Source organism: Bos grunniens, chromosome 22 (genome assembly GCF_055505025.1).
Source record: "Bos grunniens cultivar Pamir isolate PY7600 chromosome 22, Bosgru_T2T1.0, whole genome shotgun sequence".
Taxonomy (NCBI): Eukaryota; Metazoa; Chordata; class Mammalia; order Artiodactyla; family Bovidae; genus Bos; species Bos grunniens.
Genome location: NC_141186.1, coordinates 44746088 through 44771127, shown reverse-complemented (window position 1 = coordinate 44771127; position 25040 = coordinate 44746088). Strand labels below are relative to the sequence as shown.

Below are 25040 nucleotides of genomic sequence, written 5' to 3'. Positions count from 1 at the left end.
AATAAGTCACTCCACAACTGAATTATGGAAAACATGTTTGCTGATATTACATAGGAACACCTACTTTCCTATGTAGTATTTTCTTTTTTCTCCCCTCAAAGGGAGACAGATCTAGCAATCTCTCTAAGATCTAATAAAATAAAATCTACACACAAAAAAACAAGTTAACAAAAACCAAAAGTAATCTAAGTGAAGCAGGTGCAGAGAGCCCTGCTTTATGCCAGATTTAGAGGAAGTTATTCACAGAGTAAAAGAATGGCAAAGAAATGTGTAGTAATAAACATTCCAAAAAATGGTGGAAATTACCTGGCTGGCAGAATGGACAATACATGAAAAAAGTACGAGTGGGCCACTTATGAGAAAAACCAGAGAAGACAGAAGTTACATGCTTAAGACAATAAATCTTACCAATTGTGATTACTTCTGGATTTAGAATGGATTCATCAGAAACAATAAAACCTCCAGATACAAATAATTCATTGTATGTATGATTTTTAACATCATCCAGACTATCAACACCAGCAAAACTAACACAAGGGAGCTTCTTTAACGTCACCAAACAAGGTACCTATTTAAATACGAAAATAAAAATAGAAATAAGGACAGACTAAACTGTGAAATGTACAAGAAACGTACTGTGGCTCACCTGTACTAACTAGCTAGGGTGTTGCCTCTGAAAAGTCAAATGCAAAAATATTTACATTTTTTCCAAATATACAGACTAGCATGTACTGGGCATCTATGTTGACAGAACACTCTAAGGAAGAGGCACTTATAACAGACCTGGAAATTCATCATTCAGAATGATGAATGCTAACTTGTCCTGCCCTGCGAGTACTGAGAATTCAAATGAGGCAAGAGCCTGGAACAGTCACGAAAGACTTCAGAGAGCAGTGGTGCTTGACATAGGCTCCTAAGACTAGATGGGGCACCCCCAAACCCGAGGGGCAGGGAAACTGGTTTGGCAAACAGCAGGTATAAACAGGTTTTCCAAGGACATATGAATGAAGGTGGTAACAACAGAGTCAGCAGACCCAGTGGCATTCAAGGAGTCAATGTTCTTACTCTTGACTAAGCAATAGGGAAGATATGGGATAGGCCACAATTGAAGATTTTGCAGAGGTGCAAACAGGAATCCCACAAGTCAATTCACAGAGCACAGTGCAGGTCCTACATGTCCCAAGTGCGAGGATTTATCTCCTTTAAAACTTAATATTTTAAAAACCAACAGCTTCAGTCTCAAAGATAGTAGAGATTTTTTACAACCAAAGTAAGGAATTCAGTGGAATAGTCTACCTTGTGAATGAAACCTGCAATGTCTTCATTTTGAATAATAATCAACAGTTTATCTAATTTTGATCTTCTTTCCAAAAACTGTTCTGGGTGACACTCTGTATTGCCTAATTTGATAAGATATTCCTGTTGAAAAGAAAAACACTAAATCAACATTTGAAAGTCTTCTTGCAAACATCCATTTAACACCAGAAATGCAAGATAATAGTTATATTTAACTACTGGACTATAATTAATGATGACCTTTACACCAGGGCCCTCAGAGATCAAGGCCACTCTTAGAGAAGACTCTGAAGCTCAGAGCTTTCACGGTCACAATCACAGCATTACAAATCCTATGCAGTCAAAGCCAAGTAAATGCCAGCTGGGGTAAAAGAACGGAAAGAATGGATTAGCCCAGGTTTTTAACTTAGTACTTATTCTGGGCAACCACTCCCTCCCTTCCATTTTCCCTTCCTTTTAAAGCAGGCCCTTGATTTTCTGCAGCAGTTACCAGTACATTCCTTCAAAGTAACAAAGCATTTTTCCAACTGCTGAAGCTCATTTAATTCACAACCACCCCAAGATCATTCATACAGAGCTTCAATATGTACAGTGGTACTTACATATTAATTAGCCCTGCCTGTCAAGTCTACACCTTCAAACAAAACAGACTCTCCCAATAACGCCTCCTACCATGCTGGTGACACAGTACTACCTCAAAGGACACAAGGTAAGCAGTCCCGGCAGCGCTCTCTCTGCTTGCTGGGGGAATCCTGAACCCTGAAGCAAAAGGCAGGATTCTGAAGGTCACATTCCTCATTTCAGACGCAGGAGAAGATTAATTTTCTCATGGTTGGCAAGGCTGGTTAGATAACCATAAATCTAAACCAAGCTTGCCCCTACCAGTTTTTAAGAGCTGCCTCCAAGTGTCACACCCACAGAAGTTGTTTCTGTAGCCCTGAAGCATCTATGGTGTTTCATTTCACTCTAGCCGCTAAAGCCTCTGGAGAGAGCCCAGAGCAGCTTACCGTCAAGGTATGAAAAAGGAAGTAAGTGTCTTAATAGGGCAGCTTATAATTTTTGGTCTGTTTACACTAAGAAGCTTTAGATGCAAGTTTGTTTTATATAAGAGTATAACTCATAAAGCAACAAATCATTTTGGTTCCATAAATATTCAGGAAGTTTAAAACTTTATAATAATAAATTTTATTATTTTATTCATTTATTTATTCATACTCTAACATTTTGCAAAATTTCTAATGGGTATTAATTAAAAGAGTTAAATTCTGGTCTAATTTCCTTTTATTTTTAAAATAAACATCCTTTTTCTCTTCTATATAAAATAAATAACAAATATGATTTACTCTAAGCCATAATGATTAAAACCACCATTCATAAGTAAACACATTTATTTTAAGTGTCTTACAATCTTTAAAATACAGTGGGAGATGGGAGTTACGCTGAGCGCACTGGGAACCGTGCCAGACCCACTCTCATTGAGCTCCACGCCAACGTGCAGTGATGCCCCCAAAGACGTGCAAACATGTTGCTGGGGGTGAAAAAATGTGGAGAAGCTCAATGCTTCAACATACAGGGCAAATATGCAACCAAGAAATTCCTGAAAAATCTGGTTTCATCTTCCCAAGGAACTACATGGAATGAGTAAAGGCAACATGCTGAGCACTTGGCTGCCTCCACTTCCATGCTCTTTACCTTCCCCTGAGCAATCATGTCAAGTATGCCAACATCAGAGATCCCCAAACTGACAAAGGCTCACGGAGTGTCAAAGCATGGAGTTTCTGAGGCACTCTGGGCTGTAAGTCACTTACAGTCCCTTCTGCTTCCTCTAACTAAAAAAGCAGAAGCTCATCATGGTAAGTAAATTGCATAAACGAGAGCAGGCATATTTAAAAAACTAAGGCATTCCATTACTAAGGAAAACTAGGGCTTGCTTCCCTTGTGGCTCAGCTGGTAAAGAATCCGCCTGCAATGCGGGAGACCTGAGTTTGATCCCTGGGTTGGGAAGATCGCCTGAAGAAGGGAAAGACTACCCATTCCAGTGTTCTGGCCTGGACAATTCCATGGACTATACAGTCCATGCAGTTGCAAAGAATCGGACATGACTGAGCGACTTTCACAGAAACAATGACACAAACAAATCATTCCCTTAAGGAGTTAAAATGCTATACAGTTTAGTGAATACTAATTGGCTAACTACTATTACTATTTAATCACTAGTTAACCACTAATATAATTGTCCCATGTGTTATGAATTTTATCTGTCTCTGTGTATTTTTTTTTTTTTAAATCAACTGCCTGAAATGCTAGTCCACTCCACAGGTTGAGTACAAAAACGATTCCCTGCAATAAAGAATCTTTTCATGATTGGGTACGTTTTTCAGAATTATGTTTTTTGATCAATAAGGGCTACAGGGAACCCTGGCATGACCAGGACATCAATAAACACCAAAAGACACCGTCATTAGGTCATCCCGGACGGTTTTGGTTTTCTGTCTGACTGATAAAACGCCATGAGGTAAACAGTGACAACTTCATTTCTCTGCATCTCTCCCTCTGCTTTGTTAAAAAACCCAAGAAACATTTAAAATCTCTGAATCAATACTGTAAAGGTATGGCAATACGTATGCAGTTGGTCTTTAAAGTGACACTATGCAAAATAAGATTCAAAATTCTAAGATGTATAGATCATAGGTTCTGAACTTAGTTGAACTTACTAGTCTTTGACTCCACTCTGCATTCAATTATAAAAAATAATATGGTCAGCATTTAAAAAACAAACAAAAAATCCATTTTATAGAGGTCAGACTCAACAACACAAGTTTAGATAGCATTATGATTACCTTCTCATTTAGTTACCTTTATTTCTTTACAGAGCACACTCTCTTCTTCTTCATGAATATAAAATTTCACAGTATTTTTCTGGACATCTTTCATGATTTTAACCAAACTGTTAAATACTTCAGGTTCTAACTGGCTTATAAAATTTGAAAGAGCTGGCTGGGCAGAAATGTTTACATCATTGGGTGATTTTGCTGTTTCTTTTTCTACTGGTTCCCGGGCAGTGTCACCAGGTACAGTATGATCAGAAGTCACCATTGGCTCTGTGGCTTGATACGGCTGGTTCACCGCTACTTCAGTTAAACCCAAAGCTGAAGCGGAATGCTGCTCATGAGAGCTGGCGTCTTTCAAAGGGTCACTACCAAGTAGTTCAGGACGGTGTTTACTGTTGAAGTCGCCTGAAGAAACTGGAATGACATGCCTTGCCAGAGGACTCAGTGCTATCTTAGGACAAGAATCATTAAGACTGACTGGTGGCAAATTCCCACTCTTGGCTGATGCTTTGATAATAATACTATTTAGTTTCTCATGCAAGCCATCTACAAACTCCTGCACACCAGCTTTGGAAGTCTTAGAATATATGAACTCGGAAAGCCGTTTCATCTTCTCTTGCGTTGAAAAGATAGGTGTGGAAATTCTACTGACATATGAAACATTCTTTTGCTTCAGAATCTCTTCTATCTTCCTAGAAAAGAGATTGTACTCTCCTAGCACTGTCCTCTCTGTGGTCTCACTCGCTGCGGGTGGCTCTGGTGCTGGCACACACTGCTCCTCCACTGCCACCACCTGACCTGCCAACACGTCCTCCTCAGTGGTGCCCTTCAGTGTGTCTGTAAATGGAGAGGATGGAAACTGGTAATCAGAGCTTCTCTGTCTACTTATTACCCGGGGGTCATTAGGAAAGGCCTCCTGTGGTGGCAGACACACCAGCTGTTCTTCTGGTGATTTCATACCTATACAGGAAGAGTTTATTATTACAAATGCAATCCAATATTAATCTGAAATTAATCTCATCTGAAAATACAAACTCATAAATAAGGGGGGGAAAAGGCCAGGTCAACTATATATTTAGAACAAACTATGTATTGAAAAGTGGAGTAAAAATCTCAAATAATGGTATGATCCTATCACCTATGTGCCCTTATTTTATGGCTGCTTTTTGTATTTCAGTAGCTTAAATGACAAGTCTGAATGTTACTTTCTTTGATTACGTTTGAAGTAATCAAACAAATGCCAATTTAACATCACTACACATTAACTCATTTGCTTACTTCTGCTTCCCTACCTTTCCATACACCTGACTCTAACAGACATGTTTTAATCAGAATAGTTGCAACAGCTTGTTCAACCCCTATAATCTTTGCGAAGTAATGCCCACTACTGTGGTAACACCTTCTTAATATGAAAACTTTTGAGTGTAAGGCAAGTCAAAGAACATCAAGCTGAAATGCTGTGGGACTAAGTTGCATTCAGGATCTAGGATAATTTTATCTGTTTTCATATTTGCTCTCATATATAGGGCTGTTTACCTATGGGGTTGCATAGTGGATTTGCTACAATGTTAGCGACTTATCAGGGCAAGAAAGGCTCAATAATACAGGAAGAGAACATATTTCATAGCTGCATTAACAGTAATGCTTTTTGATAGCACTTTTTAAATTTTGCTTGGAAATAATTCCAAGAGAAATCATAATAGCTATTTCCCCATTTGAGATGAGGAGATCATTAAGCTAGCTAATGCTAATGGAATTATAACTTTTGATTCTTGACAACTAGCTCAATCCATAAGAACATAAATCCTAAATTCTTCCCCTCACAAATCCTAAATTCAACCACAGTATGTTTTTGAAACTGCATTTCAAAACAGGCACCCTAAATCTCTCTGTAAAAAACAAGGGGAAAATATGTTTACAGCAATTTGTAGTAAAACTTTATTTCAGTAAAGACAAAGTTTTGTTATTTCTGTCTTCAAGTTCCTATTACATAATTTTATCTTTCAAAATATTACTAATTTTTCTTAAATCTTAGCCAATATTCCCTAACAAATTGCTACTACAGTATATAAAATGTTACATCTAGACCAGAAAGTCCACACATAGTTTTAGTTTTCAAAACTGTAGTACTTTTAAGATATAGTGGAATCCCTATTAAAGTTTATACCCAGGTATAGCAGTGTAACTTTCTCTATATAAAACTCAGTTTTGATTTCCCCCACATTCACACTTTTGTAAATGTTTAAACAGCTCAGCACTTAGTTTAAACAGCTCAGCATTTAGTTTATGACATTTCTCTACCAACCCCAGTGGTTACCATGAATCACTGCACCCATTAAGTACTGCAAAGGCACCTGTCAGCAGGATATGAAGACCATTCAGGAGGTCTGTAGGTAAAAGGGAAGGGGAACAAAATATCTAGTGTACCAGTTCAGAATCACAACTGTATGAAACTGAACACCAGAAAAAAATTCAAGTTCCATAGGAATTCTGAACACATTTCTTAAATCTGCAGTATGGCGTTTAGTGGACATATGAAATGTCAGGATGGATACTTAAGAAAATGTAACAAGGAACCCCTTGGTGATCCAGTGGTTAGGATTCTTACTACCAGATCAGATCCCTCCCTAGTCAGGGAAGTCCAGATCCCACAAGCTGTGCAGTGCAGCAAACAACAAATAAGTCTGTAACTAACGTTGATTGATTGGATGAAACTACATGTGTGGCCCAGGGCTGAAAGACATTTTTTGAAGTATTTTTGTACTTCTTTGACATGTACCATGTCAAATATCTGATTTAGTGAAATAAAAATTTTTAATTGCATCTCATGAAACAGATCAGTTAGGGAGGACATTTAAAAACTTCTGAAGGGGAAAAAAAGGCTTCTGAATGGTTTACTATTAAAAATACTTGAAATACATTCTCCCGGAGTTTTCTGCTATAGTTAAGACCAAGAAGCTTATTCTTAAAGGGCCATGGATAAAAGAAACGTTTTAAAATTGAATTATAACTTAAATTCATTTGGGGAATTTTCCATATTCAAAAACTAAACCAAATTCCCTTTTGAAAATGCAAATGATCAACATCTATTTTGTACAGATTCCCTATTTTTATTAAGATCGAAAATTTCATTATTTTAAAAATTCTTCATAAATGATTTAAAAGAAATACACGTCAATATCCTAACAGCACGTTTCCTACTGACTCTCATTCAAGCGTTGTGGCACTGTGGCTTCTAGGTGCAAGGACAGCAGTGAGTTTGCTAAAGGTAACATCATTTGGATTTTTATACTTTTAACAGCAAAATATGAAGATGGTATGCCAAATAAAGACTGCAGATGCGGATGGATCATTCTGAGACATAAACAAAATACTGACTTCTCCCAATAAAAAAGAATTACTGATAGAAGCAAAATATAGATGAGTCCCAGACATAAAGCTGTGTAAAAGGGCCAAAACCAAAAGAGTGTAGGTTCCATCTACCTTAAATTCAAGAGCAGGTCAAACTAATCTATGCTGAAAGAAGGAACATTAATGGTTATTGTTTGGGGCAGGGAGAATACTGACCGGGAGGATGCAGAAGGAAGCCTTCTGGGGTACTGAAAATGTTCTACATACTGATTTGGGAGGCAGTCACCTAAGTGTTTACATATGTAAAACTTCATCAGCTGTAAAGATTTATGCATTTTCCTTTATGTCATGTATCTATTCTTCCCATTTTCTGCCCCCCACACCCGCAATCGTCTTTTCCTAGGAGGAAAAAAAGATCTTGAAGAAAACTATTAATTCAGTCTTTTTTTTTTTCCACCCTCAAAGACAAGAATAACCACAAAGATCTACTAAAATTAAAGTAACTTAGCTCTTCTTCCAAACAGAAAAAACAACACAAGGTTTCTGAAAGAGTAAGATCAAATGAAACAGAAACAAAAAAAATCCAGACCAAATTCCAAGCAAGAAGAGTCAGCCTGTGGCCAGCTGCCAAGATACTGAACTGAGTTCAGACAAAAGAGACTGTCTTCCAGGCACCTACTATACAACAAGCGAATCAGTAATATATGTACATGCTTCTCTTACTATCTGTAGAAATTAGTTTTACAAATAGAAGAAGAATTCAGTCAAAGAAATATAAGACTAGGAATAATGTACCTAAAAGATACAATGGCCTCACCTCCTCATATTTTTTTTAATTTAAGAGAAACTTGAAGACTGCTTCTGTAGAAGTGGATTAAGAAAAATATTCTGGTCTTTCCAAATCCTTATATCAGACAGAACCTACTGTAGGTGAAAAAAATTTAATCTGTGAATATTCAGTGACTCCCTTGAATATATTCTTTATATAAGAATATTTTATATAAATGAATGAATATTTTAAATACAATAAATAGTGTCCAAATTTTCTGTAATTAACAGACTTAAACTGACACCCTCCTGACAGATGACCAGAACTACAGTAGCAATTCTGAAGGGCACATCGACGAAAAGCAAAGAGAGCCTTCTCACCTGCTGCTTGTTTCTCACCATGTTTTCCCAGCTGGTCTTCTGGGCTTCTGGCATTCCCCCCTGAGGGAAAGCAACCATTAGAATTGTACACTCTCTTCAGATACTGGTGACAACCTTTCAAAGCACCCTTCCAATAACCCCAAATGCTAACAAATCCAAGTATTCCTTCGTGCACCTAAAATAATCCTGAAGGGTCATTAAGAAATGGGAAGTTGCTTTCTTTTCCCTTCAGGTGATGATGGAGTATCGACACCTAGATGCTGTGCCTTCAAATGACTCTGAAACCAACTATGAAGGTGTCTAAATGATTAAAGTTAGGATAAGCACCTTGTACAGACTACTTCCTTATTCAGTTTGCCCAATTCAAACCAACTTCTCCAGCTGCTGCTCTACTATCACTTCTGGGCCTTGTGCCTCTCTAATAAGGTATCAAGTAGATAAAGGTGCTGAAGCCCACAGAAACTCATCAAGTTTTTAGAAATTCTTCAGAGTCCTTGGAGGTCTCAGTAGCTTTTAGGTCATAAGCCAGTCTGCTTTCAAGCAAAAACTGGTTTTTGTTTTTCTTTTTAAAGGTTAAATAAAGATCAAGGAATGGAATACATGTGCCCTGGACATATTTCCCCAAATGCTTAGCTAACAAAGATGAATAAGAACTTGGAATACTAACAGTATCTGTATGTGTGGGTGTGTTTATGTGTTTGCATAGAGAAATTAGAACACTGCAAAATGATCTTTCAATATCTGCTAAACTAGTGATAAAGAACCCGCCTGCCAATGCAGGAGATGTAAGAGACACGGGTTCAATCCCTGGGTGGGGAAGATCCCCTACAGGAAGGCGTGGCAACCTATTTCAGTATTCTTGCCTGGGACCCTGCTGGGCTGCAATCCATAGGGTCTCAGAGAGTTGGACATAAATGAAGCGACTTAGCATGCTCACACGGAGAAGGCAATGGCACCCCACTCCAGTACTCTTGCCTGGAAACTCCCATGGATGGAGGAGCCTGGTGGGCTACAGTCCATGGGGTCGCTAAAAGTCAGACACGACTAAGTGACTTCACTTTCACTTTTCACTTTCATGCACTGGAGAAGGAAATGGCAACCCACTCCAGTGTTCTTGCCTGGAGAATCCCAGGGACGGGGAAGCCTGGTGGGCTGCCGTCTATGGGGTCACACAGAGTAGGACACGATTGAAGTGACTTAGTAGTAGTAGCATGCTCACAAACTATTTTTGCCCCACTATAAGCTTTGTAAGGTTCTATAAGCTTTCTAGGGATATTTACATTCAATCATTTCAGGGCATTCTCCACAATGATCCAATTTCTTGAAAATAACCCAATATTAAGCAAGAACTGTTTATTCACTTCATTCTAAAAGATGAACCTTAACATGAACACTTCTTAGATGATAGTTTTTGAAGTTTAATAATTTGCAAAGACAGCATTTAATTGGCTGCCCAAAGACTCTCATTGACCCCTGTAGCTACCTCACCTTATTAGAAACCCAATTTCTGCCAACAATTTTCATTTGCAAGTTGCATGTTCAACTCGATAGAGAAAGTATATTTTAAATCTTTCTCTTTTCAATAGGCTCTTTTGCAGATACTGACCAAGAACACAGCAACACTCAATGATGAATATCACATTGCTCAAAATAAGACACTGAAGATATCAGAGCCAAATAAGCCCCAAGAATTTCCCAGATGAAACCCTTCAGAAAACTACTCCCTAAGTAAAACCAAGCAAACCTAAGTTCCAGTGCACTTGTTCTTACCTGTAATTGGAATCAGTTTCCAATGTATCTCAGTCTCTTCAACATTATTTGACTTAGATTGTCTATGGAATCCATGTTCAATGGAAATAGTAGGACACAAACTGCAATCTTCAAAATTATTCATGCTAATTAAATTTGGATCCTAAAAATTAAGAGTACAGATTCAATACCTTTCTTTTCAACTAATTTTAAAGTCAAGAATGAACACCTTTTTTCACAGCAAATGCTCAAACCTCAATCTAAACATTACAAATGAGTAAAATTAACATGATAAAGGCATTATACTCTCATCTCAAATACAAGTGAATGACTAGCACTTTCAAGCAGCTCCTGACAAAACAAGTTGTCCTGCTGTGACTTTTTATCACAATGGTACATCTTAGACTGTATGGGCAGCAGCAAGAAAAACACTTGCATTCATCTCTTTGTAACAAGGAATAACTTACAAATACTATCTGGCACAGACACTATTACTGAAATGTGTATCATGTCTTTGTGAAAAAGAAAAACAAGCACACCCACATGCTCCCTTTCACATAAATATTCACAAAAGCAAACAAAGATAATCCGATGATAGAGGCTTACTTCTTTCAAATGGAATTTATGGTCAGTGCCTACTTCGTTGGTAGAAACACCAACAGGATACTTTAAAGATGATGGATCAACGTCTAGCAACGGGCTCTGAGTATCCTTAAAACGTGCGTTTTCGATTTTTGCACCAGTAGGCTGCTCATATTCTTTCTTATCCAGGGTAGAGCTCAAGTCATACTCATGCTTTTGCCTCATCTCTTCGTAGGCAACATCAGAGCTCAATCCTAAGGCCTTGTTGACTGTGTCTGTCAGGGATGCATCAGAATGACGTGCATTTGCTAGTGTTTCTGACAGCCAATTAAACAGCCTATGGATGTCAGCAACGCCAGAGTTAGAGGTATCCTGCTGCTGCCGTCTCAAGTCAGCTTCATGCCCAAGTGAGCCAACAGGCTGTGGGGACTCTGAAGGGAAGAAGAAAGCCATCTCTTACAGTTTGGAAGCCAAGCATAAATTTTTTAAAAAAATAAATATATACAGATACATACACCTAAAATTTAATTATAATTTGACATTTATAGGCAAGAACTCAATCAAATCACCTGCTGTGAGTTTACAAGTATATCCACCCCTTACTTTCCAAACATGATTGATTCTAAAATTTTGCACACAGGTAAAAATTCCCATTAAATGAAGTTTATTGTCATCATATCTTGAAAATTCTATTAAGAAATGAGCTCAGATATCATGTTGGTAATGTGGATAATACATATAAATAACTATACTGTAGTTACCTTAAACTCTACCACCAAAATCCTAAAAATCAACGAGATACTTGACAACAGAAAAATACCTATCCTTACTGTTTTGCAAAGTGTTCAAGAAGGGTATGCAGAATACACTTAAATGTTCTAAAGAAATAACAAAAACCCATGACTTTGATTTTGATCTCTCCAGTAACATTTTGTACTAACCTTATAACCTAAACTTTATCTTAAATGACTAGATTACTTAAATCATAACAAAGCTGAGGTATTAAGAGATGCAAAATCATCCCAAAGAAATCTACACCAATCTTGCAGTAAGAACAAAAAGTATTAGGAGAGAAAACATATCAGACATGGCTTCAAGCAAGTATAAATACGGGTTATATGCACCACCGATATATTTAAAAACTTGTAAAGACAGTAGACATTCAGAAAGTCATGTGCTTTAATACTTAAGGAGGGTAAAGCTAGGGTGGATGTTGCAATTTAGGTAGTGCATAATATACCACAGTCCCCCAAATTTAGAAACAGGGTACATACTGTACCTAATTATACGAAATTAAAGAGAAGGTAAAATAATCTAGAGAGACAGAAAGCAGACCAGCAATGGAGTGCAAAGAGACAAATTCAAAGAAAGATAAGGCAATGTTTGGAGATAATGAGAATATCCTATATATTGGAGTGGGAGTAACAACAGCTATAAAAAACTGATCAAAGTGTGCACTTAAAATGAGTACACTGTATGTAAATCATACTTTAACAAGTTGATATTAGAGGGGATAGGGGAAACAGAAGGCCATCTCTTAATAAAGTGAGTGGGGGACTTCCCTGGTGGCACAGTGGATAAGAATCCGCCTGCCAAAGCAGCAGACACATGCTTGATACCTGGTCTGGGAAGATCCCACGCGCCATGGAGAAACTAAGCCCATATGCCCCAACTACAGAGCTTGCGCGCTGCACCTACTGAAGCCATGCGCCTGGGCCTGAGCTCCACCACAGCAAGAAGGCCCACACTGCAACTAGAGCAGCCCCTGCTTTCGCAACTAGAGAAAGCCTGAACACGGCAATGAAAGACCAGCGCATTCAAAAATAGAGAAACAAAAATAAACAAATAAATAAAATTTTAAAAAATAAAGTAAGCTCACCACCAAATTAAGACTAGCATATTTTAAAAGTCAGAATCCAACTTTTAAATCTTTACTTTCAGAATCAGAAATAGTGTGTGAAAAATGACTGTAAATGAACACAAGTGAGGAACACCTAGCCATGCCCGTCTGATGTCACTAGTTCTGCCTTAACCATTCTATCCGTTTCCCCAGCCCCTCTCTTCCCTGTTTCTCAGTTGGTCCACTATAACTAGCATGGCTTTCCCACCATTTTAATTTTTGATAAGGCCCGATTTCCGCCCGCAAATATTTCTTCACGTCTACAAATTAGCCACTTATCCGCTAAAATGGTGCCAAATGTTAACTATCTTGCCCATTACGTGTTCAGTGCTAGGAAATAGGAATGATGCTTAACAGTCGGTCGAAAGTGACTTCAAACATGGATCAGTGAACTACATAACTTTAGATAAAATTATTTAACTTCTAAGATGGTTTTCTTTACCTGTAAAATAAGGATAATAATATCTACCAATCAAGAACTAAGTCTATACACATAAAGCAGCTAGCAAACAGTAAGCACTTAACTCTCAAGATGGAAGTCAACAGTACATGATAGTATGGATCAGTAAACACCATCAGGCTCAGAACAGCAGAAATCCAGGAGAAGGGAAAAGAGATGAAAAGTATCAAGGAACACAGCCAGAAAGCTAAGGAGGGATTGCAATTTCAAAGACACAAGGCTTGAAAGAAATGAAAGATGCTTTGTGGGAAAAGAAAGAAGTACCAGGCTGACCATTATGTGCCTGCTGGGGAGAGTGGGAAACAGGGCTACTCAGACTGGACATGGCCAGGCTATAACAAAGCCTTGAAAGCTGAGTTGGTTCGCAAATTAGTAAAACAATACTGAGAAGAACATGATACAGAAATTAGCGTTAGAAGCAAGGAAGGCCACCTAGTACAGAGTCAAGGATGAAACGCTGGAAAGAGAAAACAGATCAAGTGAAGAAAAAACCCTGAAAGTTACTGAAAAGAAGAGCACTGTCAAATAGAACTTTCTGCAGTGATGAAATGTCCTCTACTTGTGCTGTTCAGAGCAGCAGTGTGGCTGGTGAAATGTAGCTGGTATATAATACAGGAAATGAAATTCTATTTCATTTTAATCAATTTAAATTTAAATCATTTAATCTTAAACTGAATAGTGCCGGAACAGAGGAGTGAAAAGTAACTGAGGTTGCAGAGACTGATTAGAGAACAATATAATAAGGGCACTAACCAGTCAGTTCTGAGACATGCTGAATTAGAAAACACATGAGTAAAGCTGCTTAGTAAGAAACAGGAGGACAGTCAGATCTACTGTAATTAACAAAAACAGCAGCAGTACAAAATATACTGAATGCAAAGGGACATATTTCATGCCTATAGACTAGCAGTGTTAAAAATCTAGATGAAAAGATCCTTTAAACTACTAGCAATACTGAAACACTTAAGAAGAATTTGTCTCTTTCTGTCACCTAAAAACAAGAAAACTAGAAAAAATAAAAACCCAAACAAATTAGTGGACTCCTAGGGTAGGAAAAAGAGTGTACATCTAAGAAATTTTAAAGCTCAGAAGGCTCTTTTCATTAATCAACATTCTAAAAGAACTCAATATTCAATTTTGTACCTTTCCAATTATAAAAGTAAAGAAATATTAAAGGGAAGCAGCTCCAGTTAGGAAGGTGATAGCTGAACATACTTTATTTTCTTATTTTAGCCTCAAGTGACACAATTCAGAAATCTGACATACGAAGACAAGAGCTGGCAAATATTTTCTGTAAAGGATCAGAGAGTACGTATTTTAGCCTTTGTGGACCACACAATCTGTCTCAATTGTGCCATTATGGTGTAAAAACAGCTAAATACACATAAACAAATAGGTAAGGCTGTATTCCTATAAAATATCCTTTAGAAAAACAGGGGACTGGCTGGATTGGCTCTCAACCTATAATTTGCAAACTCTTGTTATGAGGAGAAAAGATAGAACTACTTAACTATGTTTTTGGTTGTTACTTTTACACTATATAAAGGCAATTCTGGTATTTTACCTTCATACAGATGGCAATTTTCAGATAAATTACTGGTTTTGGCAAGCTTTCTCGTATTTTCAGGTAGATCCTCAAGCTTCCTCTTCAAGACAGTTTTGCTTCTCATATCTTCTGTGTCTGAGTCCCCACCCACGTTTTTTTTCTTACACTGAATTAAATTAATCAATTCTTTGACTCTGTCCTTATCATAATCCAAAGAATGAGATGACTTCTGCTTTCCAGATAAAATAGTTTCACCCCTTGAGTTATTTCGTTTTCCAAATTTCATTTTTGTACCATTCATTTCTTCTTCTTGGCCCTCATAATCTGAAAGTGGACTAAACTGTTGAAGTTTTCTATTTTCTTCAAATAGCTCTTTTAATTTATAAATAGGTAACTGATACATTTCAGGTCGAAAAATATAGGTGTGCAAACAATTATCAATATGGGATTTATTTTTTGGAGCTGAATATAAGAATTTTTTATCATCTAATCGTGAATCATACGGAAACATGATAAACTCTCGTTTACCTGAACCAAAACCTCTCTTAAAAAATTCACTTACATACTTCTCAACAACAGAATGAAAATTTATAGTATTTATATTTTTGAATTCCTTTCGACACTGAATCAAAGCAAATTGTAAAAATTGAGTTATTTTTAACACATCTGACATGCTCTCATGTTTTTCCTGAGGTACTGCACTGGTTGAACCTTTTTGTGCTGTAAACAAACAAAAAAAGCAAACCATGTTAGTAATCAAGAAACTAGACAAGTACAGGTCTACATTTTGTCAAAGCAGTGTAATGACACTCATACATTAAAGGTGGACCAAACCAATATATACCCTAATGAAAAGTGAAAGTCACTCAGTCATGTCTGACTCTTTGCAACCCCATGGACTATATAGTCCTTGGAATTCTCTAGGCCAGAATACTGAGTGGGCAGCCTTTCCCTTCTCCAGGGAATCAAACCCAGGTCTCCCACATTGCGGGTGGGTTCTTTTAGGAGCCTAACCACAAGGGAAGCCCAAGAACACTGGAGTAGGTAGCCTATCTCTTCTCCAGGGGATCTTTCCGACCCAGGAATCGAATCGGGGTCTCCTGCATGGCAGGTGGATTATTTACCAACTGAGCTATCAGGAATATGTATCCTAATACATGTATGTTATATAAGAATACACAAATAGCATGCCTCTAAGCCCAGGAGCATAAAATGGGCCAATAAGAAACTAAAACATGAAAATTACGGAATATTATTTTTAAAGGGAAGAACACCTGCCCACTGAAGATCCTTGTCATGTCCCTAGGCATCAACTAGTGGCAAGCAAAATATAAGGAGAAACAGGGAAAAAGGGCAAAATCTGAGGCTCCTAGAAAGACTATGATGTCATTCCTTCCTGTTTTAATGTTAACAGACTTAACTTTACATGAACTCTATCCCCATAAGCAGATAGGCAGGCGCTGCACTGCTACAATAGAGAATCTCTCTTTTTTTGTTTGCCATGCCCCAGGTCTTGAAGGATCTTGGGTCCCCTATTAGAGACTGAATCCGGGTTCTCGGGAGAGAAAGAGTCCTGACAAGTCAACTGCCAGGAAATTCCCATGAATCTCACTTTTGCATTAAAGTTCATTCTTAGAAATGGTGACTAGAAAAATTTCCCTAAAATAGTGTGAAGATTCTTATTAATTTTGAATGGTTCAATACGTAAGCTAGTGCATGACGCACTTAACGTTACTAAAATTTGAATGCAAAAATGAACTAAGCTTAAAAAAAAAACTTAAAATAGAAACCCTGAAAACCTAAGCTATATTACTGTAACAATTTCAATCAATGTTTAGTGAAAACACCGATAAAAACCAAAATAATTTTTCATAGAAAAAGAAAAAAAAAAGCCATATAATTTGTTTTATATGGTTAATACCTCTTAATATCTCCATTATTTCCCAAAACATGGTATAAGAAAGTCAAAATGCTTACCAAGTTACCTGAAAATTTGCACTAAAATGCAGTTATCTATATGTAACTAGATTTAGATAGCCAATGAACTTACAAGGAACTATTCCTCTAGGTTCTTGAAATAGAAACAAAGCATGTAAAACTCGAGGCTTAGCAGTTTGATGTTCTAAAAAAAAAACAAGAGAAATTCATTAGCAATATGTGTTAACTTTGAAAAAGTTAAAGGAAAACCAGAAAAAATTAAAGAGACCACCTACCATATGGAGGAACCATTTGATAAGGAGAGAGAAGAAAAAGGTATCCTCGGTCTCCCAAAGGTTTAACAAGAACCTGCATTTTTAGAAGGAAGAAGTTGAATTTGCTTTATTATTCACCAGAAGGCAGAAACATAGCAAGCAGTTCCTACTAACTGTAAGGAAAGTAAAAAGTTTTTATCTTTTTAAGGAAAAGTACTGCTACTGATTTAGATAAAAACCCTACCAATTCTCTGTGAACCAGATTCCAACTAATTAAGAATTCCTTAAGTTTTCACAGTTTTAATGAGAAAATATTACTTAAAGAATTCTAAGTAACTGTTAAATCAACTTGCTCATTTTTCCTTGAAACTAAAAGAATCAAACAAAAACTAAAACTTCAAATATTTTCCTCAGCAATTCAGAAGCCATGTTAAAAATTGCCAAGGTGGTGTGCTACATGTCAGAGATACAAAACAAGCAGGACCAAATGCTGCCTTTCAAGAGCTCAGGCTAACTTCAAATGCGAAGTGTTGCTATAATCTCTTTCTTCACGTATGTAATGAACATCTTTCACATGTAAAGTAATCCTGCCTTACCAGAGATAACGTGAGAAACAAGCAGCACAAGATCCTTGATCAAAAGGAGTTTATAACTGGGTGGTGAAAGTAACACAAGAAATATCAATAATTAGATAGACAGGAAAGGTCTCCAAAAGTTTTACAAAGCACAGAAAGGGAAAACATATTTAGAGTATATGGCAGGTGGAGTTCAAAGGATGGGTACATTGCCAACAGCCTAAGATTGTGGGAAAGACATTTCAATAGAGGCAACATCATGAGCAAAGGCAGAGTTACAACATGATGGATGGACAGTGTGCAGGCATCAGAGTACTTACGACTGGCCAAGGGTGAGCAGAGACTAGAAGAAACATTAAGACAAATCTAGAAAGAAAGATCAAGGGCTAGATTTTAAGAAGACAAAAACGCCAAGTTAGCCAGAAATGCCCTGTAGAGTATACCCTTTTGAGCTGAAGTGTTTCCCTAAAGAATACCGAAAACTTGATAGCACTGGAGGAAAGAAAACAACATAATGCGAATAACTCAGTTCACAGACTGCTGCGATAGTTCACAGTGTTTTTTGGATTAAAGAAAGGGTATACTCAGTCAAGGAAGAACTGAGTATGGCAGCAGAATGCAAAGGGACTCTGGATTCGAGAAGAAAACTTGTGCTACGTAAATTTCCATGACACAACTCCAGTAAACAAAGTCTGTGTAAGAACCATAATTTAAAGGGCTGAAGTGACTATGCTACCATTTACATTTAATAAAAGCACTGCTTGAAAACCCAGAAGTACAGGGGACAACGCATCTGCAAAATCTGTTTCTGATTTAAAACCTTAAAATGTTTTCTGTATCCCTTTTAACATTTTGCCCAAACTCTTGGTTTGTCAGAACAGAAAACTGGGAGACGTGAATAACAGCTTCATGTTTTGTGGTTGCTGAGAAAAAAACACAATTAGATTTATTTAACTTCTGACCCACCGCAAATCCAAGGTTTTTTCTTTTTTTTTTAACCCCCGATGGCTTAGTGGCCTAAAGACTCTAGTTCCCTAAAGGGAGTCAACGTCCCCAGAGACCCATGAACCACAAGGACTCTACACTCAGAAACAACTCAGGCAGACAGAAGCCCCAGCAATAACATCTGTAGCATCAACCAAAAGAAACACTTTTCAACCCTGCAGAAAAGGAAGCCCCTGTGAATTCTGTACTGATGCCTCTATTTATTACACCTTACTGCTTCCTCCGCACTCAGAAAACATTATTAACCCAGTCGGTGAATTTATATTACCAGATTCTACTACTGACATTTTGGCTTTCCAGACAATGTTACAGGAATAAAAACAAAGAGTATTAAAAATATAAAATATTAAGCTCAGAATCTTAAACTGTCAAGCTTCTGAAAAAATAACATACCCTAAGTGAGATTCAGCAAAGACAACAGACTTTTCCAATCATCAGATAAAATATATAAAATAACATGTATGAAATGTTTAAAGAAATACTGTAGCAGAACTGAAAACACGTTCACACACAAACTGGCATACACATGTTCACAGCAGCAATAGTCTTAATAGCTAAAGAGTGGAAACAACTGGTGACTGGACAAACGGCATGTGGCCTATCCAGAGGGAAATAAAGGAGATGAAGCAGTGATACATACCATGATAAGGATGAATCCTAAAAGTACTATGCTAAGTGAAAGAAGGCACTAAAGGCCACATATTACTTGATCACATTTATATAAAATGTCCACAATACAAAAAACCATAAAGACAGAAGTAGACTACTAGTTGCCAGAGACTGGTTGCGGGGGAGAGGGTGGGAGAGGGAAGAATATGGAGTGAATGCTTAGTGAATAGGAAGTTTCTTCTGGGGGTGATGAAAATATTCTGGAAAAAGATAGTGGCAATGGTTGCATAACACTGCAAATTCATTAAAAATCACTTAACTATATATTTTAAAATGGCTAAAACAGTGAGTCAATTAAGAAACATAACCAAGGGAACATCAGAATATAATCTCTACCTCCTAGAAGAGTCTTTGGCACATAATAAATCTTTCTGAAAGAATTAACAAAAATCTGTTTAAAAAAGAAAAAATAAAAAGGTAGATCTCAAAAAGAATCTAAGATAGCTTACAGAAATTAAAAATAAATTCTGTGAAATTAGAAACTCAATGAATTTATTAAACAGCAAATAAAACACAGCTAAAGATAGAATTTACAATCTAGAATGTACCTATGATGAAATTACTAGAAATGCAGTACAAATAAGGCAAAAAACACAAGACAGACTGACAGGGAGAACAGAATGATGTTTCAGAGTCCTAAGAAGTCAATCAAAAGAGAAAGAAGGAGAAGTATAGTCTGTGAGATAATGACTAAAACATTCTTAGTTATTAGAAATAAAGATATAAATCTATAAATATGAAAAAATATACACCAAGCTGGATAAATAAGAAATCTACACCTAGATATATTTAATGTAACTGTAAAACATCAAAGACAAAGAATTAACAAAAAAAAAAAAGACAAAGAATTTAAAAAGCAACCAGAAAAAAACAATGACCTACAAACAAACCATCATTAGACTATACAACTAGATCTCTCAACAAAAACAGAAGCAAGAAGACATTGTAGCATATACAGTCAAAGTGCTGAGAGAAAATAGCTGTCAACCAGAATTGTGTCCCTAGGATTTAACAATTAAATAATACACATTTTTCTCAAATCCAGAGGGGGCATGTACAAAAACTGAACACAGAGTTTTATAAAGTCAAATCTCAAAAAAATTTCAAATAATTACCTATCTTGATTTCAATGCAATTCAAAGAAAAAATGTATTCAGATACATTTGAAATTTTAAAAATATACCTCTACATCATGTGACAAACGAAGTCATAATGGAAACTTTAAAAACACTTAGAATTGAATAGTAACAAAAATACTACATATTAAAACATGTGGAAAGTAACTAAAAAAGTACCTGGAACTCAAAGTTCATTGACCATTTTTTCTTATGTAAGAAGTCAGAAATAATTAAATACCACCACCAGTCCCAAGTAGACTAAAACTAACAGCTGAAATTAATAAACCAGGAAAACAAAGGTACAAAGGAGGATCAAAACCAAAATTTGGTTCTTCAGATGAATAAAGGCAACAGACCTTTGGTGAAAAGTACTAGTAAGAGACAGCATAATAAAATACTATTTGTAAAAATGCTCACAGTAGCTATTAAAAAGACTATAAAAATAATCCTCACTGGGTACATTTTCTAAAAATAGAAAACAGACATTTCCTAAAAATAAATAAAACCATAATATACCCAAGTTGACCCAAGAAGAAAGAGAAAATCTGAATTTTCTATTAAAAAAAAATTGAATCATAAACCCATAAACATTTTACACACAGTTTTACAGTTAAGTGCCACCCAACATCCAAAGAACAGACTCTTCTCATTATATACACATCCATTTTTTGCAAAATGAGGAAACACTACCTACAATTCCAGGAAGCTACATAACCTTGCTACAAAAAGTAGATCAGTAGAATATAAGAAAGAAAAATTGTGGACACCTCTCACCCATCATCACAGGTACAAAACTCCTAAACAAAACATTCACACAATAAGCCAAGTATTTTTAAAGAGCAGGGGATGGTATTCTAAACCAGAAGCACAGGAACAGTTTAACACAGAAAATAGATAAATGCATCTTATTAAGTTTATATAATACTATGTGTGACAATAAATTTTATGTGTCAACTTCACTGGGCCACAAGGTGTCCAGATATTTGGTCAATCTTCATTTTGGGTGTTTCTGAGGATGTTTTGGGATGGGTTAACTGTACACAGATAGGTACACATATAGAATAAAGCAGGCTGCCCTCTCCAATGTGAGTCTCATCAGTTGCAGGTCTGATTAGAACAAAAATGCTTACCCTTCCTGGAATAAGAGGAAATTCTTCTTGCTTGCCTGCCTTTGAGGCGGGACACTGGTTTTTCTCCTACATTTGAAATATCAGTTCTTCCTGGCCTCAAGCTTGCCAGTCCCTAGATTGAAACGGTCAGATCTCCTGGTTCTGAAACACTTGGATTCAGACTGTAAACTATGACATCAGCTCTCCTGGGTCTCCAACTTACCAACTACAAACCTTGAGACTTTTCAGCCACCATAACTGTGAAAGCCAATGCTTTATAATAAATCTCTATCTGTATACAGTTGATACCTGAACAATGTGGGGGTTAGGGGAACCAACCCCCACGCAGTTGAAAAATATGCATGTGACTTTATAGTTGGCCCTCCAAGTCCATGGTTTTGCATCTGCAGATCTAAGCAACCATGGATGATGCAGTACCGTAGTACACATTTAATGAAAAAATTTGCACACAAGTAGACTTGCATACGGAGAAGGCAATGGCACCCCACTTCAGTACTCTTGCCTGGAAAATCCCATGGACGGAGGAGCCTGGTGGGCTGCAGTCCATGGGGTCGCTAAGAGTCAGACACAACTGAGTGACTTCACTTTCACTTTTCACTTTTATGCATTAGAGAAGGAAATGGCAACCCACTCCAGTGTTCTTGCCTGGAGAATCCCAGGAATGGGGGAGCCTGGTGGGCTGCCATCTATGGAGTCGCAGAGAGTGGGACACAACTGAATCAACTTAGCAGCAGTAGCAGCAGACTTGCATAGTTTAAACCAAAGCTGTTAAGAGTATCAACTGTATATCCTATCAGTTCTGTTCCTCTGGTGTCACTCTAATACACCATGTAACCATCTCAATAAATAAATACAGAAAAATTCAATAAAATTCAAAACCCACTGAAGGTTAAAAAATAAAGAAGGAAAAACATTAATAAAGGTAACTATGAAAAACCTACTGCAAAGTCCCAACCTAATGGTTAATGTTAGAAGTGTTCTTCTGAAGATCAAGATAAGAATGCCTACAGTAATCACTTCTATTCAACATCATACTAGAGATCCTAGATTAGAGAGGGGGAAAAAAAATGGTGCTCCTGGAAAATGAAACATATAGAGCAATCCCAAAGAATGAACAAAAATGAACAAATTATTCAAATTTCATATACTGATCTGACATAAATATGATTTTGGTACATAAATATCAATTACATTTCTAAATACACAATAAAATGTACTGAAATGGAATATACTGTTTACAACAGCATCAAAAAAAGCAAAATGTCTGGTGATAAAACAAAAAATGAGCAAGACTTGTATTCAGAAAATTATAAAATTGTTAAAAGAATACCCTTCTGAGAGAAGACAAGACCATATCACATGGATATGGTCTTTGTTCATGGATAAGACCATATCACAAAGATGTCAATCCTCTTGAATTTGACCTACCAATTTAATACAATTTCAATTTTTAAATTCCAATGGGGATTTTTTTCTTGTGTAGGAAAGGTGAGGAACTAACAAGCTTATTCTAAGATTTTTTGAAAAAAGTAAACCAATTCTTAAATTTTGGGGGGAAGAAAAAAAAAATCCCAATCTCAAATAGCGAAACACTCCAAAAACAATGAAAACAGTGGGCAATTTGCCCTACCTGATATCAAGAGATAGTGGAGAGAGGATGCACTATTCAGTAAATTTTTAGGTTCAGGAACAACTTGTTAGATTCATATTGGGCAAAAAAATGAGATTGGATTTCTTTTGTGTCTTGTATCACACAAAAGTTAAAAAAAAATACATATACATATATTTTTTAAAAAGTTATGTGTCAGATGCATATCAGAATTATCTTGCAATTTTTTGAAAAATACAAATGCCCAGGTATTGCTTTTTTCCCTCCAGATATTTTTCTAATGAGCAGTTATGTTTAAAAACACCTGGACTATAATCTTTTACTTTTTACCTAGTTTCACTTTTTCTACTTCATATTCAGTGTTCCCATTTCATTTAGTTTGTGTTTTCCAATTTCCCCCCCTTTTTTGATGTTCTTTCTCAAGCCTTTATCAAGTGTAGTAGAAAAACTTTTGTATACAAGTATATAAATAATATGTATTATATACATATATATATATTCAAGAAAATTTAAGAATTTTTGCCTAACAAAAATTTATGACATTTTGATTCCACTTGTTTGACTTAGTATGAATAGAATGCTGCTGCTGCTGCTGCTGCTAAGTCACTTCAGTTGTGTCCGACTCTGTGCGACCCCATAGATGGCAGCCCACCAGGCTCCCCCGGCCCTGGGATTCTCCAGCAAGAACACTGGAGTGGGTCGCCATTTCCTTCTCTAATGCATGAAAGTGAAAAGTGAAAGTGAAGTCGCTCAGTTGTGTCTGACTCTTAGCGACCCCATAGATTTCAGCCCACCAGGCTCCTCCGTCCATGGGATTTTCCAGGCAAGAGTACTGGAGTGGGGTGCCATTGCCTTCTCCGATGAATAGAATGCTAGATTTCTAATTAAAAAAAAAAAAAACAAAAACAGATACGAAACAAGCAACAAAGGTTTAATGTATAGCATGGGGAACTGTAGTCAGTATCTTATAAAAACCTATAATGGAAAATAATTTCAAAAATAATATATGTGTATATGTATAACTGAACCACCTTGCTGTGCTTCTGGAACACCGTAAGTCAACTATACTTCAATAAAATACATATATATTAAGAAAAAAAAAGCTAAGTACCAAAGGAAAAATCATAACATTCAAAAAAATGTAGGATAATAGTATCTATAAGATCTAGGAGCAAGGAAAAGATTTCTTAAACAAGTCACTAACAGTACTTAACATTTAGACAGACAAATTCAATCACATTACAGTTATGAACATCTATTCTCCAAAAAACACTGAATAAAGTAGAAAGGCAAGTATAAATTATGAAAAAAAAATTACAGCACACAGCTGAGTATCAGTTCCCAAAATAAATCTGAAACTCCTCAAATTAATAAAAAAAACACAAGCCACTCTATATTGGAATATAATCTGCAAAAAATACTGAATCACTATGCTATATAACTGAAACTTGCACAATACTGTAAAGAACCATACTAAAAACCACAGGACACTGAAAAGGAAAAACTGGCAATGGAACATTAAAAGACTTTTAAAGTCTGACTATATCAAGCAATTATGATGATGTAAGTTAATGGGAATTTGTTGGTACTGAGGGTATAAACTGGTACAACCACTTAAAATGCATTATTTTGTACAGCCAGTCATATGTTATGATTCAGTAATTCTACTTCTAAATAATAAATCGAATATACTACATGTATACCTGAGAGAAAATTACCCTGTACACATACACCAAGATACTCAAAATATTCATATCAGAGACAATATTCAAATTTAGGAACATTCCTCTCATATTTTTTCTTATACTAAAGTCAACTTTAAGAATTTGACTTCACTGCGTTGTATACCTGGAACTAACACAACATTATAAATCAAGT

At 36.5% G+C, this 25040-nt stretch overlaps 1 protein-coding gene across 5 annotated transcripts in view; it reads right to left on the bottom strand.

Annotated features, from left to right (window-relative positions):
• The window catches only part of TASOR (transcription activation suppressor), a 51913-nt gene that overhangs the window by 5714 nt on the left and 21159 nt on the right, over positions 1-25040 (bottom strand). For 3 of the 5 annotated variants that reach the window (XM_086367419.1, XM_086367416.1, XM_086367414.1), the window contains 9 exons: positions 17078-17150; positions 16915-16986; positions 14883-15584; positions 10983-11389; positions 10398-10539; positions 8628-8687; positions 4153-5087; positions 1297-1419; positions 409-568 (listed from right to left, as the gene is read on the bottom strand). In XM_086367419.1, coding sequence (XP_086223545.1) covers positions 409-568; positions 1297-1419; positions 4153-5087; positions 8628-8687; positions 10398-10539; positions 10983-11389; positions 14883-15584; positions 16915-16986; positions 17078-17150 — 2674 coding nt within the window. The remainder of the gene's footprint in view (positions 1-408; positions 569-1296; positions 1420-4152; positions 5088-8627; positions 8688-10397; positions 10540-10982; positions 11390-14882; positions 15585-16914; positions 16987-17077; positions 17151-25040) is intronic. The other 2 variants (XM_086367417.1, XM_086367415.1) reach the window with 1 other exon arrangement.